Source organism: Chrysemys picta, chromosome 2 (assembly GCF_011386835.1).
Source record: "Chrysemys picta bellii isolate R12L10 chromosome 2, ASM1138683v2, whole genome shotgun sequence".
Classification (NCBI taxonomy): domain Eukaryota; kingdom Metazoa; phylum Chordata; order Testudines; family Emydidae; genus Chrysemys; species Chrysemys picta.
Window position 1 is genome coordinate 283,650,538 of NC_088792.1, and position 26,238 is coordinate 283,676,775.

The 26,238-nt window shown below is 47.0% G+C and overlaps 1 protein-coding gene across 23 annotated transcripts in view; it reads right to left on the reverse strand.

Annotated features, from left to right (window-relative positions):
- The window catches only part of TSNARE1 (t-SNARE domain containing 1), a 702,049-nt gene that overhangs the window by 498,755 nt on the left and 177,056 nt on the right, over nucleotides 1-26,238 (reverse strand). For all 23 annotated transcript variants that reach the window (XM_065586314.1, XM_065586320.1, XM_065586319.1 and 20 more), the window contains one exon: nucleotides 19,323-19,444. In XM_065586314.1, the coding sequence (XP_065442386.1) occupies nucleotides 19,323-19,407 (85 nt within the window). In that variant the 5' untranslated portion in view covers nucleotides 19,408-19,444. The remainder of the gene's footprint in view (nucleotides 1-19,322; nucleotides 19,445-26,238) is intronic.

The window sequence follows — 26,238 nt, forward strand, 5'->3', positions numbered from 1 at the left end:
AGACTGTGATTACCCAGGTGAGAGCTGATGAGTCAACACATTAAAGATACTGTACATTAAGGGAAGTTGATTCATGGACTCAGAGAAATTAGAGATGAAAGAGACTTATTTAGGTCATTTAGATTATCCCCAGTGGGGCAATGTAAGTGGCTTCCCGCAATATATTCCCTGGTGCTTCATGTAACAGACTGCTAAATGGCTCCAGTGAAGGGACTTCTACCATTTCCTTTCCTCAGTCTAATATATGTCACCAGTAGAAAATACTTCCCAATATTCATCCAAAACTTATTTCCCTTTGCTCAGTTTTCTTATTCCAACTTACCCCCTATGTCACTCAAAATACCCACCTAACTCTTTAGCGTTTACACCCTTCAAATGCACACGGATGTTTGGGCCACTCAAAAGAAGTCACTGTGAGGATTCATAAATTCCACGACCCGAAGGGAGTCGACTGTGACTATCTAGTCCGACCTCCTGTAAAACACAAGCCCTAGAACATCCCCTAAACAAACTCCACTCTGGATGGATGGATGGATTTCAGGAAGAACTCCGCAAATCCAAAATCAAGGAGCTTGCCTGCCCCTACAAAGAAGTAAACCCACCCTGGAACACTTTCTAGGTCCATAGCATGAGAACAGAAATAACGCTGATCCCAGACGTGGGGCTGATGCAATGACAAAACGACTGATGGGACCACCAGGGAAATGTGTTTATCACACTTGGTTTTGTCCATGGGACGGGACAGATTCCCGCAAATGTAAAGACCATAGAGTGGGGAAAGGATCCTTGTCTTATGACTTGGGTCTGAACTATGATGGAGTAGAAAACGGAAGAAATGCTATTTTAAGGAGATGTTTAAATAGTTCAAAGTCTCCCTATAGCAGCAGCTAGTATTTCCGGTTGTATATTGTCTAGGAAGACGCCGCTAACACTGATTTTGTTTTTAAAGAATGGAAGCTCTAGGTATGATTTTTAACAAATTTATTTTGGTGAGGGAAATTAGAAGAGCAATGCTGAACACCAGGGTTGGGAGGTGGGGGAAGAAATGTTACTAACAGAGTTTATCTTTACCCCCGAGGCTTTTTAATGAGATATGCTATTTCTACAGCACTGATATGGCTCATTAACACATCTGTTTACTCCACTGAGTTTTTTTTTTTAAATTATTCACTAGTTACTTATGTAAATATATTCACCAGTTAGCATCGCTGAAACATAGATTAGGAGAAACACTTATAACGTTATAACGGCTAGAAGGAAGGGCAGAAGTTTTCAACATGGGAATTAGGCCCCCATAGTTTCAAAGTTAGATCTATTAGCAATTTTTTTTTGTTACAAACAAGTTGTTCATTATGCTTTTCCAACTCATCTTCTATGTTGAGGTTTTATTTATTCATTAAATCATTGGTAAGATCACAGTCAAATAACAATAGCAATCTCTTCTAAAACTACTGCAACCAGACTAGGGAAACAAAGAATATTCTGCAACACAGGTGCCAACTCCATGGACGCTTTGGGGCTGAAGCCCCCATGGAAAAAAAAAATAGTGGGTGCTCAGCACCCACCACCCACTGCTGCTCAGCAGCTGCAACCAATCAACTGTTTCATAGCAGCCGCTAAACAGCTGTTTGGCGGCTGAGGGAGGAGCCCGGCGGAGGGTGGAGAGCAGGGAGCGGCAGGCGGGCAGGGCCTCAGGGGAGGGGGCGGAGTGGGGGTGAGGCCTTGGGGCGTTGCAGAGCTGGAGCATCCTCAGGGAAAAAAAAACAAAGCTCAGTGCCTATGTTCTGCAACGTTATTAACAGGATTAACCACCACAGAGAAACCTACCACACAGCACCTCTTTTGTTGAGAATATATATATTCTTTTTTTAAAAGGCTTTTTTGAATACGTACAGTGGGTGAGTTTATTCTGGGTTTCAGATTGAGTACGGCTGTATGCTCTTGGGCCTAGAAAATTGTCTCTGACACCCGGGCAAAGCCGTGTGTCTAGAACAGAGATTCAACAATCAACACTGCTGGGTAATACATTTATATGGCACCATTCTCACAGTATCTGAGCACCTCGCAATCTTCAATGTATGTATCCTCACAACAGCCCTGTGAGCAAGGAAAGTAAAACTATGCCCATTTTACAGATTGGGAACTGAGGCACTAAGTGGCTAAGTGACCTGCCCAAGGTGACACAGGCTGTCTCTGGTAGAGTAGGGATGTGAACCCATGTCTTCTAAGCTAGCATCCTAACCACTGGACCATCCTTTCTCTCAGTGAGGTACTGTATACTCTTTGGCAAGTTATTTTACCTCTCTGTGCTGCATAAGAATGGGGATAATACTGACCTATCTCACAACTTTAATATTTGTGATCTCAAGTCTTTATATAAAAGTTGCTATAGAAGAGTATTTCTTTAATGGCTTGTCTACACATGCATCAATGCAGCTGAGTTGCTGTAATGCTTAGTGCAGACACTACCTACTTCATCAGGAGAGCTTCTCCCATCAGCATAGGTATTCGAACTCCCCGAGAAACCCTCCTGTCGACATAGTGCTGTCTATACCAGGAGTTGGATTGATATAATTGTGTCGCTTGCTTATACTGACATAAATCTATACCATAGAATATCAGGGTTGGAAGGGACCTCAGGAGGTCATCTAGTCCAACCCCCTGCTCAAAGCAGGACCAATTCCCAACTAAATCATCCCAGACAGGGCTTTGTCAAGCCGGGCCTTAAAAACCTCCAAGGAAGGAGATTCCAACACCTCCCTAGGTAACCCATTCCAGTGCTTCACCATCCTCCTAGTGAAAATGTTTTTCCTAATATCCAATCTAAACCTCCCCAACTGCAACTTGAGACCATTACTCCTTGTTCTGTCATCAGGTACCACTGACAACAGTCTAGATCCATCCTCTTTGGAACCCCCTTTCAGGTAGTTGAAAGCAGCTATCAAATCCCCCCTCATTCTTCTCTTATACAGACTAAACAATCCCAGTTCCCTCAGCCTCTCCTCATAAGTGATGTGCTCCAGCCCTCTAATCATTTTGTTGCCCTCCACTGGACTCTTTCCAATTTTTCCACATCCTTCTTGTAGTGTGGGGCCCAAAACTGGACACAGTACTCCAGATGAGGCCTCACCAATGTCGAATAGAGGGGAATGATCACGTCCCTCGATCTGCTGGCAATGCCCCTACTTATACAGCCCAAAATGCCGTTAGCCTTCTTGGCAACAAGGGCACACTGTTGACTCATATCCAGCTTCTCGTCCACTGTAACCCCTAGGTCTTTTTCTGCAGAACTGCTTCCTAGCCATTCGGTCTCTAGTCTGTAACAGTGCATGGGATTCTTCCGTCCTAAGTGCAGGACTCTGCACTTGTCCTTGTTGAACCTCATCAGGTTTCTTTTGGCCCAATCCTCTAATTTGTCTAGGTCCCTCTGTATCCTATCCCTACCCTCCAGCATATCTACCACTCCTCCCAGTTTAGTGTCATCTGCAAACTTGCTGAGAGTGCAGTCCACGCCATCCTCCAGATCATTAATGAAGATATTGAACAAAACCAGCCCCAGGACCGACTCTTGGGGCACTCCGCATGAAACCGGCTGCCAACTAGACATGGAGCCGTTGATCACTACCCGTTGAGCCCGATGATCTAGCCAGCTTTCTATCCACCTTATAGTCCATTCATCCAGCCCATACTTCTTTAACTTGCTGGCAAGAATACTGTGGGAGACTGTATCAAAAGCTTTGCTGAAGTCAAGGAATAACACAGCCACTGCTTTCCCCTCATCCACAGAGCCAGTTATCTCCTCATAGAAGGCAATGAGGTTAGTCAGGCATGACTTGCCCTTGGTAAATGCATGCTGACTGTTCCTGATCACTTTCCTCTCCTCTAAGTGCTTCAGAATTGATTCCTTGAGGACCTGCTCCATGATTTTTCCAGGGACTGAGGTGAGGCTGACTGGCCTGTAGTTCCCCGGATCCTCCTTCTTCCCTTTTTAAAAGATGGGCACTACATTAGCCTTTTTCCAGTCATCTGGGACCTCCCCCGATCGCCATGAGTTTTCAAAGATAATGGCCAGTGGCTCTGCAATCACATCCACCAACTCCTTTAGCACCCTCAGATGCAGCGCATCCAGCCCCATGGACTTGTGCTCGTCCAGTTTCTCTAAATAGTCCCGAACCACTTCTTTCTCCACAGAGGGCTGGTCACCTTCTCTCCATACTGTGCTTCCCAGTGCAACAGTCTGGGAGCTGACCTTGTTTGTGAAGACAGAGGCAAAAAAATCATTGAGTACATTAGCTTTTTCCACATCCTCTGTTACTAGGTTGCCTCCCTCATTCAGTAAGGGGCCCACACTTTCCTTGACTTTCTTCTTGTTGCTAACATACCCGAAGAAACCCTTCTTGTCACTCTTAACATCTTTTGCTAGCTGCAACTCCAAGTGTGATTTGGCCTTCCTGATTTCACTCCTGCATGCCTGAGCAATATTTTTATACTCCTCCCTCAGACGTATCATTACTCACCCACTAACCTGGATTACCAGCCATAAACAAATTGATTGACTGTCAATTAAAAAACAATAATTTGCATTGATTTTGTTGAGCACTATGGCTAATTACTAAAATGCTATACTAATAACAAAAAATTGCTGGTTTTTGCTGACATATGCAAGAGTCACTCAGGAAAATTTTGAACATCCTGTAAATGTGTGGAGGATGGCTCCCAGGTAACCCAGCCGTATGCAGTGCTGAGGGGAACAGACTGTGATGGTCAAATAGAAAAGGGCGTTGGACAGAGGGTAAATGCACTTTTACCTCATACGTCTATACCGGTAACAGCAGCCCCTCTACATCAGGGTTTCTCAAACTTCATTGCACCGTGACTCCCTTCTGACAACAAAAATTACTAAAAGACCCCCAAACGGGGACCAACCCCCGACCCCCATCCTAGGGGGGTGCCGAAGCTTGAGGGCTTCAGCCCTGGGCAGTGGGGCTTGGACTTTGGCTTCAGCCCCGGGCCCCAGCAAGTTTAACGACAGTACAAGGGAGTGTAGTAAGACAGAAGAGAAGTTACTTAGACTGTAGGCTTTCTGGGAAGGAAACTTTTTATTCTGTGTTTGTACAGCGCCTGGCACACTGGGGTCCTGACCCATGACTAGGGCCTATAGGTGCTACATCAATGCAAATGATGAACGAGTAGCAGTCGTCAGGGGTGAGCGTTCAGATAGTACAGGGGTCAGTGCAGCACAAGAATTCAGAAAGCTGTTCCTCTAACAAAGCATTGTAGTAAGCGTGAAAGCCACTCTGGGAGATGCATGAAGCCCCGATTCTGCAAAACAGCTAACCCCAGGCTTAATTTTAGTTGACTTCAACAGGACTACTCATGTATTTAAGTTAAACAAGTGCTTAAGCGTTTGCTAGATTGGGGGCCCAAGTCAGCATTATCTTCTATGTGACTTACAAACACCATCAGAATTGTCACAGGACCAGCAGAAGGGACTTAATGACCATATAGCCATGAAACCAGAACACTGAGGTGCTGCTATTCTGCGCACATGGCCCGTGGTCCCCTGGCTTCTAGCAGGGGTCTCACACAGAACTCCACCTTCCTTGGTATTTGCAGGCCTGTCCTTTGCCCCTTGCACATCTCCTCCCATTCCCTTGCTGTCAAAGGGACAATGCCGTGTAACATATCTCAGTGGTTCTCAAAACCAGTCGGCCACTTGTTCAGGAAAAGCCCCTGGTGGGCCGGGCCGGTTTGTTTACCTGCCGTGTCCACAGGTTCAGCCAATCGCAGCTCCCACTGGCCGCGGTTCGCCGCTCCAGGCCAATGGGGGCTGCGGGAAGCAGCGCGGGCCAAGGGTCGTGCTGCTCACCCTTCCTGCAGCCCCCATTGGCCTGGAGCGGTGAACTGCGGCCAGTGGGAGCCGCGATCGGCCGAACCTGCGGACGCGGCAGGTAAACAAACCGGCCCGGCCCGCCAGGGGCTTTCCCTGAACAAGCGGCAGACCGGCTTTGAGAACCACTGACATATCTCACTCCGATACTGCACTGCTGCAAATCTTCCCTTGCTGTGTGATTTTACATGGATGGGGAATACATGGCTCTAAATACTTCACAATCCCTAGGACACTGGTAAATCCCAAGGCATGTTTTTACCATCAGGAGTGAGTGGCCAGTTTCCAAAATCACGGTAAAAGGAGCTATGTGGGAATGGAGGGATGTGAAGCCAGTGGCAGTGAGAAGAGGCAGGGGTAGTTTGCATATCTCCCATTCCGCAGCATAGCATGCCAAGGCTGGGTAACCTTGTCCACAGGGTTGATGCTGCAGGCAATCTTGCAAGGCAATCTTGTGAGTAGGTTTGATGGATTTCTGATGTGTTAAATTTGGCAGTTACAAACCAAGTGTCAGAATAAATAGAAAATCTCGTTCTTGGGGCGGGGGAACCTGGCATCCGTGTGGGCACGAACTTCATAAACAGCTTAAGTTTGTCAATGGGAACTTCACCAGTAATTATTCTGCAGCGCGGAATGGTGCATTTAATGGTCCTGAAGTGAAAAAAAAAACAAGCAAATTATTCAATGAACTGAAAACAGCTAATGCACTGGGTCACTAAAGCAGCCACTTTTCACTGTGTTTTATTTCCCTACTGCTGCCGTGACAAGTCCAAAGCACCTGCAGCCCCAATGAGGTGTGTCAGGCAGCAAGTGCCTTGTGTACTCTCACTATTACGTCAGGACCAAATTCAGCCGTTGGTTACGCAGTTCACACTGCAATCAGTGTAACTGGGAACAGATATCTGGCCCATGGAAGGTATAAGCTGTCAGTGCAATAGCTTCTTAGGCTCTCAATGAAATAATATGTTGCAGTAATAATAATATTTAAATAGAAATACAGAATCGAGAAATGTCAGGGTGGAAGTGACCTTGAGAGGTCATCGAGTCCAGCCCCTGCTCTGAGACAGGACCAAATAAACTCTGACCATCCCTGGCAGGTGTTTGTCCAACCTGTTCTTAAAAACCTCCAATGTTGGGGACTCCACAGCCTCCCTGGGAAGCCTATTCCAGAGTTTAACCACCTTTAAATTAGAAAGTTTTTCCTAAGATCTAACCTAAATCTCGTTGGCTGCAAATTAAGCCCGTTATTTTTGTCCTACCTTCAGCAGACCTGGAGAACAATTGGTTACCATTCTCCTTATCATAATAATAATATATGGAGATATCCTATCTCCTAGAACGGACCTTGAAAGGTCATCGAATCCAGCCCCCTGCCTTCACTAGCAGGACCAAGTACTGATTTTGCCCTAGATCCCTAAGTAGTCCCCTCAAGGATTGAACTCACAAGCCTGGGTTTAGCAGGCCAATGTTCCCCCTCTGAGCTATCCCTCCCTCCCTCCTTAACAGACCTTAACGGATATGAAGACTGTTATCATGTCCCCCTTCAGTCTTCTTATCAAATATGCCCCGTTTTTTTAACCTTTCCTCAGAGGTGAGGTTTTATAAACCTTTTTATCTTTTTCTTGCTCTCCAATGGACTCTCTCCAGTTTATCCACATCTATCCTAAAGTGCAGCATCTAGAGTTGGACACAGTACTCCAGCTGAGGCCTCACCAGTGTCAAGTACAGTGGGACAGTTACTTCCTGTCTCTCATATCTGGCACTCCTGTTAATATGCCCCAGAATGATATTAGCCTTTTTCACAACTGCATCACACTGCTGACTCATATTCAATTTGTGATCCACTATAACCCTCTGATCCGTTTTCAGTAATACTACCCCCTAGCCTGTTATTCCCCATTTTGTAATTCTGCATTTGACTTTTCCTTCCTAATTGAAGTACTCGACACTGTCTTTATTGAATTTTTATCTGGTTCATTTCAGACTAATTCTCCAATTTGTCAAAGTCATTCTGAATTCTAATCCTGTCCTCCAAAGTGCTTGCAACACCTCCCAGCGTGGCGACATCAACAAATTTGGTAACCACACTCTCCACTCCATTATCCAAGTCATTAATGAAAATACTGACTAGTACCGGACCCAGGACTGACCCCGTTGGACCCAAGATATCCCAGTTGAAAGAGAACCACAGATAGTCTGTACTCAAAGAGTAGTTTTCAACCAGTTGTGCACCCACCTTAGAGTAATTTCATCTAGACCACATTTCCTTAGTTTGCTTATGAGAATGTCATGTGGGACTGGATCAAAAGCCTTTCTAAAAATCAACATCATGTCTACTGCTTCCTCCCTATCCACTAGGTCAGTAACCTTGTCAAAGGACGAAATTAGGCTGGTTTGGCATAATTTGTTCCTGGCAAATCCATGCTGACTATTACTTATTACCTATTATCCTCCAGGCACTTCATAATTGTTTAATAATTTGTTTTAGTATCTTTCCAGGTATCGAAGTTAAGCTGACTGTTCTATAATTTCCCCTTTTTAAAATATGTATTATGTTTGTCCTTCTCCAGTCATACGGGAGCCCACCTGTCCCCATGAGTTCTCAAAGATAATTGCTAACTGTTTCAAGGTTGCTTCAACTAGTTCCTAAAGTACCCTAGGATAAATTTTATCAGGCCCTGACGACTTGAATACATTCAACTTATCTAAATATTCTTTAACCTGTTCTTTCCCTATTTTGGCTTCCCCCTCAGCTTTCTTGATGTCATCGATATTTGCTCTCCTTCCCTGCTAAGTAGAAGAGCTACATTTTCTGTCATCTTACTCCAAATGTATTTGATGAACTTCTTCTTATTGCCTTTTATGTGCCTTGCTAAATGTAACTCGTTTGTACCTTGGACTTGCTGATTTTGTCCCTATGTGTCTGTACCCCTTTTCTTTTCTTTTGTACCCCTCACTAGCAATTAGTCCATGTTACCACTTTTTGTAGAATTCCTTTTTGATTTGCAGGTCATTAAAAAGCTCCAGTTGGCGCCATATTGGCCTCTGAATATTCTTCCTGTCTTTCTTTTGCATAGCAATATTTTGCAGTTGTACTTTAATACTGTCTTCTTGAGAAACTGCCAGCTCTCCTGAACCTCTTTACCCCTTAGATTTTCTTCCTATGGGGCCTTATCTACCAGTTCTCCGATTTTGTGAAAGTCTGCTTTTTAAAGTCCATTATTCTTATTCTGTTTCTGTCACTCCTTCCTTTTCTCAGGCTCATGAAATCTATTTTATGAGTACAAGTCTTACCAGCCTTGCACAGGACCGTCTATCCAAGGATCTCATGGTGCTTTACAATGTCAAGTAAGTATTAATCTCATTTGACAGAGGAAATTAAATAACCAGCCAAGGTTCTTGCCAGTAGTCTGTGGCAGTGTGTGAAATAGAACCCCAGAGCCCCAGTGTCCTATTCTAATCAATTGCTTCTCTACAATCTGAAAGATCTGATACATTTTTTCTTCCTAAATTATAACCAATTTGTCATTAAAACACAAACTTTTTTTTTTTTAAATAAAAACATTTTAACATTATAGGGACAGAATTTCTGCAAAAACATGAGGGCACCCAAACTCTGCTGCATCCTGATTTCCAAGCAGATGCATGCATGTGAAAACCCGGTTTGAGTTGCTGACAGCAGACGCTTTTAAAAGTCTTGCACATGCTGTCTGCCCAGATCCACTGGAAACCCAACTAGTTTGAAAGATGCTATCTGCTTCCCCACTTGATAGTGAACTATTCTGGAGCCAAGAACTATCCAAACCAGTGGAACTATTGGAAGGTACCCAACGTACAGAGAGTGTGACATATGTTACTATGTAAGTAAAGAGTCTGTATTAGAAGACGCACATTTTAACTTGCTTAGGAGAAGCTCCCTGTAAACACGGTGACAAAGTTCCTCCTCTACCTTGGTGGGTCCTGCACTTATTGGCGGATTTTCTCGCCTCACAAATTCACTATGTGGGTCGGGAAACAGCCCAGAGACCTTCCCCTCTGGCAGAAGCCACAGTCCAGGTCATTTCCTCCTGTGTCTGATCAGGAGTTGGGAGGTTTGGGGGGAACCCAGGCCCGCCCTCTACTCTGGGTTCCAGCCCAGGGCCCTGTGGACTGCAGCTGTCTAGAGTGCCTCCTGGTACAGCTGCGTGACAGCTACAACTCCCTGGGCTACTTCCCCACGGCCTCCTCCCAACACCTTCTTTAGCCTCACCACAGGACCTTTCTCCTGGTGTTTGATAATGCTTGTACTCCTCAGTCTTCCAGCAGTATGTCTTCTCACTCTCAGCTCCTAGTGCCTCTTGCTCCCAGCTCCTCACATGCACGCCACAAACTGAAGTGAGGTCCTTTTTAAACTCAGGTGCCCTGATTAGCTAGCCTGTCCTAATTGATTCTAGCAGTTTCTTAATTGGCTCCAGATGTCTTAATAATCCTGCCTGTTTTAATTGGTTCTAGCAGGTTCCTGATTACTCTAGTGCAGCCCCTGCTCTGGTCACGCAGGCAACAGAAAACTACTCATCCAGTGACCAGTATATTTGCCCTCTACCAGACTCCTGTACCCCACTGGTCTGGGTCTGTCACAACACCTATAAAACTAACTTATTTTCCTCCTTCAAAATCTGCCTTAAATTCTTCCTTGCCGTGATGCCTACAAAAAACTTGTCAACAATTAGGCAGCTGGTGTGCTGAGACCACTCCCTATCAAGCTGATAAATGTCCCGCTCCCTGGTGCTCCCATCTGTCTATATGCACCTGTTGTGTCGTCTTATACTTGGATTGTAAACTCTTTGGGGCAGGGACCTCTCTTTGTTCAGTGTTTGTACAGCACATAGGCCAACAGGATCCTGGTCCATGACTAGGACTCCTAGGCAGTTGGATAATAATCAATAATAGTAACTGGGTAAAGCCACCTATAGAATTAGGATTTTACACTATCCGCAGATGAGCACTTGAAAGGAAAGAGAAGCTAATTTTCCATCTCACTAAAGTTTATTTACTACTTTTCTCTGAACTTTGCAGGAACACGGGTGCCCAGAAGCGAACATAAACTCCAGGCATGGCTGCACTAAAACTAGACAGGTGAGAGACCATTACCTGTCTGCTTTGTGATACGGTATTCAATTCCTGAGAATTAACCACTAATCCAAATGGCTCCTTTGCCCCTCTACTACACCTAACTATTGCAATGTAAAATCACTCTCGCTCATCCTAACCCACCTTAAAATTACCACGGCACAGTAAGATAAGTGAAGACCAGAGAAGCACCTTTAAGAATTACCTGGCTTGTGGCATTTTAACTGATGCCATTTGCATTATTTTGACCTCTATGTATTTTTATATGCAATGGATCTCTGTTCATTTTTCCCCACCGAACAGTAACCCTGGAAGAATGGGTTCACTACAGCAGGGCATACTGTCACACTTTAACAATTCAGGGCTTTACTTCAACTTCACTGTAACAATGTTTCATTTCTTCCACATGTACTGCATGGCAGATGACACACCTCCTGTTTGAAAAAATTCCTATCCCGCCAGGATCATTTCAGTCTTTCACTCTTTCCAGGCAGAGAAGCTGAGTTCTGCACATTTTAACAGTGAATCTTCACTAGTGCACATCCACACCACCTTTGACTTTTGTGTGCAACCTCTGGTGCACAATTGCAAGTTGGACATGCACGAAAGTGCACTTTTGGAAATTCAGTTTCATCTGAGTCTTTGGGATGAGACCTTAGAAATAAGGACCCTGTCGGTTCTGTGTGGGCAGTTTATAAGAGAACAGGAATATGTCCCAGCGTATTAGCCAAAGATATGTCATTATTACGCCGCCTGCTTTGCCTCAGTTTGTTGCCATCCTCCACCCCAGAAGTGGCTGCATTTCAGTAATATCATGTGTGAGTATACTTTGTAAAGCATGCTGGGATCCTTCCGGATAAAAGGTGCTATATGTCATAAATGAAAAATGCTCTGAATAATCTGAACATTTTTATTTTGCTTTTTTTTTTCTCCAACAAAGATATTTTTGGGCCCCAAAACCTCCATAAATTTGGGTCCGAGATCCATTCCAAAATTATAGCAAAAGGAATCCATAAATCTTTCTAAATAGATTGGCTTAAAAAGGGCAAAGCCTGTGCAATCCAAGACCCTGTTATCAGATTTTTCCATGAGCAGCAACATTCTAATCATTATAATTCCATTCGTCATCGCGTCAGCTCAAGAAGGCTTTTTCCTCACTTCCAAATAATGTATCTTCTCTTGCTAGGTGAGTACATGAGGATCTAGCACAGAGGAAAAGGAGCCAAGATGTACTGGAAATACAACTGGTCAAGGGACTTTTTCAACACTTTTTTTTTTGGTTGCCCCTTTCATTGATCTCCAAAATAAACTCTTGGAAGATAAACATTTCTTCCTGAATGCTCTTCTTCCTTCATGGTGCATATCTTGTTATAGAGTCTCAACATCCACAGCTCTGGGCTGCACACAATAGTTTCTTGGCATATGATTATCAGGCCAGGCACATTAGTTTGTTATGGTAGCACTACCTGAGAGCGCTGCACCACACTGGCTTGTTATTGCATGGTCAGGCCCATAAGAATAGGGTCTCACAATTCATGGTTCTGTTTTGTTGTTTGCACATCACTCCTGTTAGAAGTGTTAGTGATAATGTAGGATTCCGGTCTGTATATTCGCCGGAGATAGAATTTGGGGTCTTGTTTGCCCACTTCAGTCTTGATACTTTTATATTCTTACTAATATGTGTGAACAAAGACACTTTGTATTGCTTCTGCCTAGCCAGATGGGTTTGTTAGTACAATGGGAACATATAAGAACAACTACAGTGTTACTGGGTATGATGGGAGAATAATATACGAGCATACACTTGAAGACTGCCTCAACTCCTACCTCAAGGCAAGGTCAAGCAACAGTCGGGAGGGACAAGGGGGAGATGGTATAAGAAACTCTAAGGCCAAAGAAATGCCTGTCCCTGACTGAAATAAACCTCACTCCTTACCCCCCATGGAATACAAAAGAGGGGAGATGAAGAATCCAGACTCCCGACCCTCCAACAGGGCCAATCAGGGGGGGGGCCAGGAGGGCCGTTTGGCCTAGGCCTCAACCTCAAAGCTCAAAGGAATTGCTTCAAGAAATACTCAAACTTGGACTCTCTGGGGTGTTTCCTAATATCACAATTGCATTGTGTATTTTTGTCAGTTTGCCTGCATCAGTGGCTTCAGGTGAACGCAGCTTCAATGTGTTGACGCAGGTAAAGAACTATCACCATTCAACTATGGGACAAGAGCGTTTGAATGGGCTCGCCATGCTTAATATCAACTGTGACATTGCACGAAAGCTAGACTTTTCCTCAATAATTAGTGCATTTGCCCAGAAAAAGGCTAGAAAAGCGTTTATTACATTAAAAAATATTCAAATTGCGTCTCACTCTTTTTTGGGTGCCTTATTTTGTTTTCATGTGTCGTCGTTTTTTTAATTTTTATTATGGCTAGGGGCCTCAAAAGCTGGAAGTAGCCCAGGCCTCTGGACCGCTGAGAGGGTCTGCCCACCATAACAAAACAAATTGTACGAGGTGGGACCAAAGGCATGCACTACAGGTAAATATATGTCTGCTAAGGAGGGGGGTGGACAGGACAATGGGAAACAAGGCTCAGTAGCATCAGACCTATGGATATGCTTGCTTAAAACTAACCCCAATAAACATTGCATTGCCTGCACTTCGGATTTCCAGTCTTCTACTTTCTGTCTGCGTGACAAAAACCAGGGGAGGGGGTAAAGGAAAAGCCCCCTAACAACTACCGGGCTGCACACCTTGGTTTGTCATTGTTGGGTTGTTACTGAATAAGGGGGTGCTGGCACCCATTTGTTAAATATAGAGTAAAGAACATTGTTTTCAAGAACACACATATATCCGTCAAGGATTATATTCACCCGGCAAACAGATTTATGTCGGAGACGAAAGGAGGCCATACCCCTTTATTCTGACCCCACTGTGGGGTTTCTACCCTGAGCAGGTTTTCTCATTAACTCAGTAATCCGTCTCAGGGGAGAGTGGAGGCAGAATACGGGTTTCCAAATCAGCCTCCCTTGACATTTAATTAACGACAATATTTGGGAATCCTACAATGAAAGACAGCCCACAGGTGTCACTCACTCTGTCAGGATTAAAGGGCAAAGACCACGGCAGAGGCTCCAATGACACTGAGGCACAGAGATGAGATGCAAAGAAGACAAAAAGGTTCTCCAGGCCAACCCACCCGCTCCGCGGCTAGTACAGAACTGCCCCCCCCCCCCCCCCGCTGCATCTTCTAGTGCGCCGGCTAGTCCTTGTCCAGATGTCCCCGAGCAACAGGGCCCCCAGTCTCATCTTATTAACTTCTATTTATACCCCTTTCTGCCCTCCCCTCCCCCAAACACACACTCCATTGGGCAGCCAAAAACAAGGAGAGTTGCAAAGTAATTATTAATACTTATTGTAGTACAAAGAATAATCATTTGGAATTCTCACATGGAAGGCACAAGTAAGAGGGCAAACTGCTCAACAGACATGACCAAACCAAGGCAACATCCCGCTCAGATAGGCTGATGATGTCCACTTATACAGATGAGGAAACAAAGGCAGTAACAGAACCCAAGACTCCTGGCTCAGGGGTTTGTGCTTAACAGACGAGACCAAGGCTCTTCCTGCCCCCATTCTTAAATTTTAGAAAGCTCCTATGTAGCACTGAACAAGCCTCAAGGCCCAGGAGAGAAGGACTCAACAAGCCAGAGAGACAGGCAATCCCTTGATTTTCAAAAGCCAACCAAGTACGCTCACTACTGAGCAACTGGAAGATTCACTTGCACTTGCCTGAAAAATAAACCTGCCAGTCTTCTTTGATCTGTACATGAACACAGCCTGAGAACAGCAGGAGGGATGGACTCGGTGTCAAAGCTTTGTGCACCAGATAACACCTTACAAAGACTCCACACTAACCTAGCCCTGTGTTCTGGGCTTCTGCTGTCACTGTTCTTTGGCTTCCCAGAATACCCCATTCTGCTTCACTTCCAGAGAATTCATCCTTCCAGGAGCAATTGCTTATAACTGACAACTTGAATTTGGCTCAGGACTTAAAATTCTGTTTAAAAAAAAAAAAAAAGCCAAAACTCATAAGAAAACCAAAACCCAACAGAAACATTTCCCTTTTTTATTTCCCTTCTCGTGGCAACACCTGATTGGACACAAGGAAACATTCCTTCTGGAACATTTGCAGCCCATTTGCAAAGTGCTAGCACAAAGCCTTTACCATGGTGCATAGGCTTCGTGCTGGCCCTCTGCGCAGGGGTGAATTTCACACTAAATCAACCAGCACAAACTGTGACAAGCAAATGGGGTTTATAAAACCCCTCTGTCACTAATTATATATAGGTGACCAAAGCAGAAGGAAAGAAAATTCGCTGGTTTAATATGGATGATTTTTAAACTGATGTCGTCCCTAGAATAAAATATGCAGACTTTAAAACTCCAAAAAGCACCTATCTAGGTCCGTTTTTGAGCCCTCTTCCTGGAACATCTGAGGGTTTCCACCCATTGTATAGCAATGTACACAAAGTAGTTTGGTCTCCTGCTAAAATGGCAAACGTCAGCCCTCCAGTGGTGCTGAAGATGCACAATGAAAGCAAAGTTACATAGGGGGCGTGTGCACTGAGATTAGGATGGGCTTGGGACAGGCTGGGACCTCCTCCCTCCTCTTTGCCAAGCCTATCGCAGCTCCTCTAGGGGTGTGGATCTTTCCTTGCATCACAGCCTCTCCATGTTGCTCTAGTCCAGGGGTGGCCAACCTGTGGCTCCAGAGCCACATGCGGCTCTTCAGAAGTTAATATGCGGCTCCTTGTATAGGCACCGACTCCGGGGCTGGAGCTACAGGCACCAACTTTCCAATGTGCCGGGCGGTGCTCACTGCTCAACCCCTGGCTCTGCCACAGGTCCTGCCCCCACTACACCCCTTCCCGTCCCCTCCCCTGAGCCTGCCGTGCCCTCGCTCCTCCCCCGCCCCCCGAGCCTCCTGCACACCACAAAAGAGCTGATCGGGAGGTGCGGGGAGGGAGGGGGAGGACTGATCCTGTGAGAGGTGCTGGGGGCGAGGGAGCTGATTGGGGGCTGCTGACGTATTACTGTGACTCTTTGGCAATGTACATTGGTAAATTCTGGCTTCTTCTCAGGCTCAGGTTGGCCACCCCTGCTCTAGGACCACCAGGTGGACTATCCACTAGGATACCCCACTCTGCACACATGGGAACGCACCAAAGAATCAGCTCCTGCTCACTGTGAGTGGAGAGAAACCAGCCTTGCCATCGGTAATGCTGTAGACCACCCAATGCTCCTGCCCACTGCTCTCTCCAGGTTTCCACAGCTCACTCATTACCGTGGTATCTGAGCAGAATAGAGTCCACCACTCCCCTCCTCTCCCCCCCCCCCGCCCCGCAATACCCTATCGGGAGCAACGTTTCCTATAACTGTCTGCCTCAGAGGAGGGCAGGCACAAGAACAAACTCTTTCAGAAAGCTAAAGCACGAGGTCACAGTCATTAGCTCCCCTTTGTGCTTTGATAGTTGTATTATGAGTTTGCTTGTATAAAGCGCAGCCTCGCACTGTGCATTAGAGGCCATTTAAAACATACAGGTTGACATCTGGACGCTTTGCCTCTTTTTACTTTATCATTTCCAAAGCCCCCCCCCAGGAAAGAAGGGGGTGGGAGGACAGGGAGTTTTGGTTACAAAAAAAAAGTGCAGCCATTTGCTAAATGTTATTTCTGGGTTTGCATGTATTTACCGAGTGACTCTCTGTTCCCATTGCTGTCATGGAATAGCACATTGCACAGACTAGATGCAGCATCCCCGTGAGTTAATGTACCCACAGTGAACGCATCATGCCCTGCTTCCCTCTGCACATCATTCCAATTGTAAATACACCTGGAAGACAGGAACAGAATCCCATGTCTGCCAGTGAAATGCTCTATCTCCAGTCCCCGCAAACGCCTCTAAAAACACTGCAAGCAAAAGACCCCAGCTCAACTTATATGGTAAACAATGCCGTACACGAAATTCGCGCCCATGCTAGTCATGTTATATGCACTAGTTCAATGACCGATACATGAATCAAACCCAACAGAATGAGCCACCATGCAACATGCAAAAGCAAGCATCATAACATGCAACACAGTAACTCGATCACGCCCCAAGACTGAGGACACGGTGAAAACTGATCAGCCCCCAGCATTCCCCACACATCCTATTATATTAGAACAAGGCAGACATCCAATGATATTACAGAGCTGGAACTACAGAATCACAAAAATATTTCTTCACCTAGACCACAAGCCAACCTGGGGAACTCACTGTTGCAAGATATTACTGAATTAAATATTGTCTCTGGAGCTAAATAAGATTGAGACCACTGTCAACATCAGTAGCAGTGCAAATTAAGAGCCCAACTGTGCAATCCTTAAGGGCTTGTCTACACAGTACAGCAATGCGCGCTATCGTGATGTGATTTCTAAAGCACACTAACGTGCTGCACTTTAATTGGAATAGCAGTATGTTACTGTTCAAGAAAGATGAATTCAAACTGGAACAGGTGGTGGGAAGTGATACTAGGATGATCAGGGGAATGAAGGGCCTATTTTATGAGAGGAGACTGGAGAAGCTAGGCTTGTTTAGCCTAGCAAAAAGAAGGCTGAGAGGGGATATGTTTGTTCTCCATAAATACATCAAGGGGGTAAACACCAGGGAGAGTGAAGAGCTATTTAAACTGAAGGACAATGCTGGCACAAGCACAAATGGGGATAAACTGCCAGGAATAAATTCAGGCTGGAAATTAGAAGAAGATTTCTAACTATCAGAGGGGTGAGGTTCTGGAACAGCTTCCCAATAGGAGCCATGAGTCCAAACAACTTAATCAGAGAGAGCTGGCCAAATTCATGAGTGCCATTGTATCACAAGACTGCTTGTGATGATAGGAGACAGAGCTCAGCACACAGCCCTGGGGATCACTTCCTGTTTGTGTCTTCTATTACTAAAAGCTCATGTTTCAAGGATTCAGACGGTCAACCTGCAAGGGTCAGGAAGAGATTTCTCCCCTGCTCTCCTGCAATGTATTCTGGGTGAGTTGTTGGTCCCCTTTCGTTGAAGCATCAGGGATGCAGATGGCGAGAGATGAGACACTGGACAGGGTGGACCAGGGCTGTGAGGTGACACTGAGCATTCTCTCTCTCTCGCAGGTGCTTGGCTGGCTGGCTGGTTCTTGCTCATATGGTCAGGGTCTAACCGATCACCATATGTGGGATAGGGAAATAAATTTTCAACCTGGGTCAAACTGACAGTGACCTTGTGGGTTTTTCACCTTCCTCTACAGCATGAGAGTGCAGGTCTCTTGCCAGGATTATCTGGATATATCTCACTTCATCATTGTCCTGCCACTACAGGGGCCTCAAATACCGGTGCACCTCTGTCCTTCCTAGCTCTGCCTGTGGCACATAATAGTCTTGTCTCCTGTGGGCTGTAATACTTTGGTCTAATTTATGTTATTGGGTTTAGTGTGCGGGTGCTGGGTGGTGCTGGGAGAGACCAGAGGTCAGACTAGATGATCTACTGGTCCTTCTGGCCTTCAGCTCTATTAATCTATCATTTTAAGTGCACTAAGGAACCTTTCGTGCACCAGCAAGGTCTGCACCGGTCAATTAACGTGCAACACATTTGAGCGCTTTGGAAATCACACCCCAGTAGCACGTGTTACCCAGCAATGTAGACAAGCCCTTACTCTTGTTGGACAGTAATTACTCATGCGAGCAGCCCCACTGAAGTCAGGACTATTTGCATAACTGATCCTCAACATAAGGGTTGCACAAGATAGCCCTAAAAGATTGAACAATTAAATCATGTACTTTGAGGGGGCAGCATGCTGGTCAGGGAACAATCACATACCTACACCCACTACATAGCACTGCATAGTAACTAGGTACACAGTGGTGGGATGTATGTTTTCTTCTGAAGCATCAGGTACTGGCTACTGGAGGGACTATGGACCAACAATATAATTTGCCCGGGCAATGTTACATTCCTATGACATATTGCATGACATGTCTTGATATTTTATGACGTGTTGTGAGACCACTTGGAAAGCAACTCACATCTTCTGTCTGGCTCTCAGTACTGAAGTCAGAGAAGAGGGGCTAGAAGAGATCTTTAACTTGACGTCCTTGTGCCTAATCACCACACAAAATGATCTACCATATAGTGTAGCATTTGGCTACTGAGATCCATCAGCCTTGTTATACATTAGCAATTAAAACTGCCTTCCCCGGCTTAGTCATGAAGGGTAAATTATAGCACGCAATCAATACTTTACCTAGGGGCTGATATCCTTGTCTCGATGGGCCTCCAAAGGGGTTCCGGCTTCCGAATCCGCTCCCATCAATGGAACCATAAGACATTTTCTACGGAGCGGTGAATGCAGATTTTCTCTTAAGGCTGAAAAAGGACACAAAGAAAGAACAGTTGGCTAAAGTCCACAAGCATTGCCTAAAAGACCCTGCAAAGGAAATAAAACCCAGAGCTTTCCTAGTAACCTTGTCCACCACTAGTGAGAGTAGAGCACCGGTGGGGTGAGGGGGGTGGTCAGGTCTCCTGAGTTATGTCCCTGGCCTTTCCACCGACCCACTGTGTGACTTTGGGTAAATCACCTCCCCTTTCTGTGCCTTAAATGAGCATAACACCACTCGTTGGGGGTTGGGAGACTTCATTCTTTACCGTGTGCACCGTGCTTTGAGATCCTCAGATGGAAGGCGAGTGCAGGGGAGTGTTAGCAAAGGAAATTAGCCATTGCCTTCTGCAACATTGTCGCTACAGAGCTGGACAGGAGTCCATCCGTCACACTGCAGGCTTGACGAGCGCTAGAGAGACAGTTTATGGCCATATCATAATCTCCTGGGCCTCCGGTACAAAAACTGCAGCCAGAGTTTTTTCTCCTTGCCTGTAAAAAGATGCTGCATCAAGCAGCAATAGACTGAATTCAATACAGTTCTGGCAGCTGCAAGCCTAAATCTCCTCCTTCATCTCCTCCTTGCCTCTGCAGCATGCACCCACCTCTGCCCCAGAAGCCTTAGATTATTTCGAAGGGCTCCCGGGACTCGAAGGGCCACACATGACTTACCCCGGAGGCCCTGGGAACCTGATGGCCCAAAGAAATAAGGACCAACGTGCTAAGGCAGGGTTGGTAGGTAGCCAGGAAGTGGCAGAAGCGGCAAACAGGGGAAGCAACAGAGGGTCCTGTGGCACCTTTGAGACTAACAGAAGTACTGGGAGCATAAGCTTTCGCGGGTAAGAACCTCACTTCTTCAGATGCAAGAAGACTTCAGATGACTTGCATCTGAAGAAGTGAGGTTCTTACCCACGAAAGCTTATGCTCCCAGTACTTCTGTTAGTCTCAAAGGTGCCACAGGACCCTCTGTTGCTTTTTACAGATTCAGACTAACACGGCTACCCCTCTGATACTAAACAGGGGAAGGAGCAGCATGAGAAGTGGTGCTGGCTCCCCTACTCCCAGGGAGCAGAACTGGAAAGGGCAGCCCCTTCTCCTTGCTTGTGGTGGTGAGGCCAGGAAGAAGGACAGTGGATGGAGAAGCTGATGGCTGCAGATGGGGCTGATGGCTGTGACAGTAGATTCCCTGCTGAGAAGATGACAAGGACCATACAACAATGGTTTTCCTGTCCCTGCTCAGTTGGGATCCCTTCACTGGAAATGGTGCCTGCAGCATGAGAGAAGGCAGGAATTGGGAGCCAAGCAGCTGTGTCTGCACTTAAGATGCATGTTGGGCTGAAGGGTATAATAAAAACCCAGACACCCCCCAAGTACATACACCAGCAGCGTGGTCCAAGCAGCTGGGGCAGGAGGCGGGGAGTCAGCAGACTCCCAGCGACTCGATGTGTAACCTCAGGCAAGAAAGACGCCTGCTTGGTGCCTCAGTTTGCCTGTGCGTATAATGGGGATAACACACGTGCCCCGTTTTGGAAAGATACAAGTCTGGAGTTATCTATGAATTACCTAGTCTAGGTGTATCGAAGGTACGAAAGAGCAGTTTCTGTAGGAATTATTCATTGCAATTTATTCATGGCACCAGCTACCAAAGCCTGCAGCAGAAGGCGAAGTCTGTTGCAGTGAATCCGCAGCACTTCATTGCAATCAGCCTGCAGGAAGAGCAGAGTCTCCAGACCCCACACCTCCACTTGGACTTCGGCCGCAGAGTCTCCAGACCCCACACCTCCACTTGGACTTCGGCCGCAGAGTCTCCAGACCCCACACCTCCACTTGGACTTCGGCCGCAGAGTCTCCGGACCCCACACCTCCGCTTGGACTTCGGCCGCAGAGTCTCCGGACCCCACACCTCCGCTTGGACTTCGGCCGCAGAGTCTCCGGACCCCACACCTCCGCTTGGACTTCGGCCGCAGAGTCTCCAGACCCCACACCTCCACTTGGACTTCGGCCGCAGAGTCTCCGGACCCCACACCTCCACTTGGACTTCGGCCGCAGAGTCTCCGGAGCCCACACCTCCACTTGGACTTCGGCCGCAGAGTCTCCGGAGCCCACACCTCCACTTGGACTTCGGCCGCAGAGTCTCCGGACCCCACACCTCCGCTTGGACTTCGGCCGCAGAGTCTCCGGACCCCACACCTCCACTTGGACTTCGGCCGCAGAGTCTCCGGACCCCACACCTCCACTTGGACTTCGGCCGCAGAGTCTCCGGACCCCACACCTCCACTTGGACTTCGGCCGCAGAGTCTCCGGACCCCACACCTCCACTTGGACTTCGGCCGCAGAGTCTCCGGACCCCACACCTCCACTTGGACTTCGGCCGCAGAGTCTCCGGACCCCACACCTCCACTTGGACTTCGGCCGCAGAGTCTCCAGACCCCACACCTCCGCTTGGACTTCGGCCGCAGAGTCTCCGGACCCCACACCTCCGCTTGGACTTCGGCCGCAGAGTCTCCGGACCCCACACCTCCGCTTGGACTTCGGCCACAGGCAGCTGCTGCGCGCTTTTTTCTTTTAAGCTTCAAGACACGAGGCAAAATTACTGCTGCCGTTAGTGCGGGCAATGGAATCCATGACGTTCCAGGAAGGCACTTACTGCGCTTTTCCGACTGGCGCAATGGCACACAAACGGAGAGCTGTGCAATTTATCTCAGCCTCAAGAAAAAAAAAACAAACAAGGACTAATCGACTCCCATTTGCACTCCAGTTCCCTGTCAAGTTGCAGATCTCATCCAACAGCGGAGCCACATTCCTGCACGGAGGGGATGTGCCTAGAGATTCCTAAACCTTGTGGCAGAACCAGCCTCCAATACAGTTGGCCCCCAGGAATGAAGCTGCAATAGCCCTAAAGCCAAAGGGGAGATTCAGCTCCGAGAAGCCAGACAAGAGAAGCTACAGTGAAAAAAAAACTGAGTACAGGAGTCAAAAGGCACGAACTAATAAAAAAAGCATAACTGATAGGGCTCTAACAATAAACACAGTTCCTCACACTGCTCTAGTGTCTTTCAGTTGAGGATCTCAATACACGTTACAAACATGAATTAGGCCTCAACATCCCCATGAAGTAGGTACGTTTTCGGCTGAGTAAAACTGCAGCACGGAGTGACAGAGCTGGGAACAGAAGCTAGGACTCACAACACAGACCCCTCTTCTAACTACGAGACAACACTTCCATCTAGATCAGGGGTCAGCGACCTTTCCGAAGTGGTGTGCCGAGTCTTCATTTATTCACTCTAATTTAAGGTTTCGTGTGCCAGTAATACATTTTAACGTTTTTAGAAGGTCTCTTTCTAAGTGTCTATAATATAGAACTAAACTATTGCTGTATGTAAAGTAAATAAGGTTTTTAAAATGTTTAAGAAGCTTCATTTAAAATTAAATTAAAATGCAGAGGCCCCCGGACCAGTGGCCAGGACTCAGATAGTGTGAGTGCCACTGAAAATCAGCTCGCGTGCCGCCTTTGGCACACGTGCCATAGGTTGCCTACCCCTGATCTAGATACTTATAACCAAGAATCTGTCACAGATATTTTTAGTAAAAGTCAAAGACAAGTCAGGGCAATAAACAAAAAATCACAGCACCCCACGATCTGTCTGTGACTTTTACTAAAGACACTGGGGGTGGGTATTAGGGGGGTATTAGGGGGACTAAAAATGGGACCCCACACCTGCCACTGCTCCAGCCCCGGCTGCTGCTCCATTGCTCTGGCGGCATGGGCTGATCATCAGTCCTCGGGGCAACCCAGCAGTGGCAGCCTCTGCTCTTGCAGCCTGGGGCCGCTGCTCCTGCAGCGGGGGCTGACCGCTGACCCTGGGCCCTGAGCTGCTGCTGACCAGCCCTGGGGGCTGACCCGGCCACTGCTCTGGTGGTGGGGGCTGACCACCGGGACCACCAGCCCTGGGCCACTGTGCCGGCTGAAGGAGCTAAACACTGCCTCTGCGAGCCGACCTGGGCGGGGGGGGGGGGGAGGGGGATGGGGGGGAGGGAGCGGGGGGCTGACAGCTGTTCCAGCCCTGCTGCTGTGGCACGCTGAAACTGAAGAAGTCACAGCGGTCCAGTAAAGTCATGGAATCTGTGACAGACTCGTAGCCTTACTTATACTAAGGCTAAAATCAGTCACGGATTCTGCGATTTTATGAGCCCTCTGTGACTTCCTCAAAATTCCACTAATTCAGCCCCGCCACCTGTAACTTACCTTCACAGCGCCCCCTGTGGTGGGGGTCCCCAGGCAACTGCCCTGACTGCTACCCCTTAATGCCGGTCCTGCCTACGTTTTCGTGATTTGTTTATTTCCCACGTCCTGTCTGTGACTTTCACTAAAAATATCTCTGCCGAAGCATAGCCTTACTTATAACCCTCATTACTGCAGTATCTGGGCGCCTCATGATCCTTAATTTACTTATCCTCACAACTCCTCTGTGAGGCAGGGCAGGACTGTTATCCCCATTGTACAGATGGGGAACTGAGGCACAGAGAGACTAAGTGATTTGCCCAAGATCACATGGGAGTATGCGGCAGAGCAGGTAACTGAACCCAGGTCTTCTGAGTCCCAGGCTAGTGACAGAAATAGTACAATGTATGGTCATGCACTTAAGGTCTAACATTAAGAATTTCTGCGACAAGCTGGGGGTTCACCACGTGGAAGCGACAGAGGAGGATGAAGACTTGAGTGTGCGGCTCGATCAGAAGATGACTATGAGCCAGCAATGTGATATGACTGTGAAAAAGCAAATGTGATTCTAGGATGTATCAGGAGAGGCATTTCCAGCAGAGACAGTGATGTATTAATGCCATTGCACAAGGCTCTGGTAAGACCTCACCTGGAATACTGTGTGCAGTTCTGGTCACCCAGGTTCAAGAAAGATGAATTTTAATTGAAACAGGTGGCGAGACGAGCTATGAGGATGGTCAGGAGAATGGAGGACCTGTCCTATAGAATCATAGAATATCAGGGTTGGAAGGGACCTCAGGAGGTCATCTAGTCCAACCCCCTGCTCAAAGCAGGACCAACACCAACTAAATCATCCCAGCCAGGGCTTTGTCAAGCCTGACCTTAAAAACCTCTAATGAAGGAGATTCCACCACCTCCCTAGGTAACCCATTCCAGTGCTTCACCGCCCTCCTAGTGAAATAGTTTTTCCTAATATCCAACCTAAACCTCCCCAACTGCAATTTGAGACCATTACTCCTTGTTCTGTCATCAGGTACCACTGAGAACAGTCTAAACCCATCCTCTTTGGAACCCCCTTTCAGGTAGTTGAAAGCAGCTATCAAATCCCCCCTCATTCTTCTCTTATCCAGACTAAAAAATCCCAGTTCCCTCAGCCTCTCCTCATAAGTTATGTGCTCCAGCCCCCTAATCCTTTTTGTTGCCCTCCGCTGGACTCTTTCCAATTTTTCCACTTCCTAGTTGTAATGTGGAGCCCAAAACTGGACACAGTACTCCAGATGAGGCCTCACCAATGTTGAATAGAGGGGAATGAGCATGTCCCTCGATCTGCTGGCAATGCCCCTACTTCTACAGCCCAAAATGCCGTTAGCCTTCTTGGCAACAAGGGCACACTGCTGACTCATATCCAGCTTCTCGTCCACTGTAACCCCTAGGTCCTTTTCTGCAGAACTGCTTCCTAGCCATTTGGTCCCTAGTCTGTAACAGTGAATGGGATTCTTCTGTCCTAAGTGCAGGACTCTGCACTTGTCCTTGTTGAACCTCATCAGGTTTCTTTTGGACCAATACTCTAATTTGTCTAGGTCCCTCTGTATCCTATCCCTACCCTCCAGCGTATCTACCACTCCTCCCAGTTTCGTGTCATCTGCAAACTTGCTGAGAGTGCAATCCACGCCATCCTCCAGATCATTAATGAAGATATTGAACAAAACCAGCCCCGGGACCGACCCTTGGGGCACTCCGCTTGATACTAACTGCCAACTAGACATGGAGCCATTGATCACTACACGTTGAGCCCAATGATCTAGCCAGCTTTCTATCCACCTTACAGTCCATTCATCCAGCCCTTACTTCTTTAACTTGGCGGCAAGAATACTGTGGGAGATCGTATCAAAAGCTTTGCTAAAGTCAAGGAATAACACATCCACTGCTTTCCCCTCATCCACAGACCCAGTTATCTCCTAGGAGACTGGAAGAGCTTGACTTGCTTAGCCAGGCAGAAAGAAGGCTGAGCGCGGATATGACTGCCCTCTATAAATACATCAGGGGGTAAACACCAGGGAGTGTGCAGAGCTATTTAAACTGAAGGACGATGCTGGCACAAGCACAAATGGGGATAAACTGGCCACAAACAAATTCAGGCTGGAAATTAGAAGAAGGTTTCTAACCCTCAGAGGGGTGAGGTTCTGGAACAGACTCCCAACAGGAGCTGTGGGAGCAAACAACTTAATTAGCTGAGAGAGAGAGAGAGGAGAAACTGATGACTGTGACTGTGCGATAGGGTTGCTTGTGATGGTGGGGGCAGGGCTCAGCAGCCCTCTGGTTTCTGTCTTATGTTCCTAAAGTTCATGCTCCAGGTTTCCAACTGGCCACTGCCAGGGGTCAGGAAGGAATTATTCCTTCCCCACCCATGTTTTCTGGGAGGGTTTTCGGTTTGATTTGGTTTGGTATTTTTGTCTCCTTCCTCTGAAGCATCAGGGATGGCCATGGCTGGAAAGAGGACATTGGGCGGGGAGGGCCAGTGCTCTCACGCGGCACTGAGCTTTCTCTCTCTCTCAGGGGCTT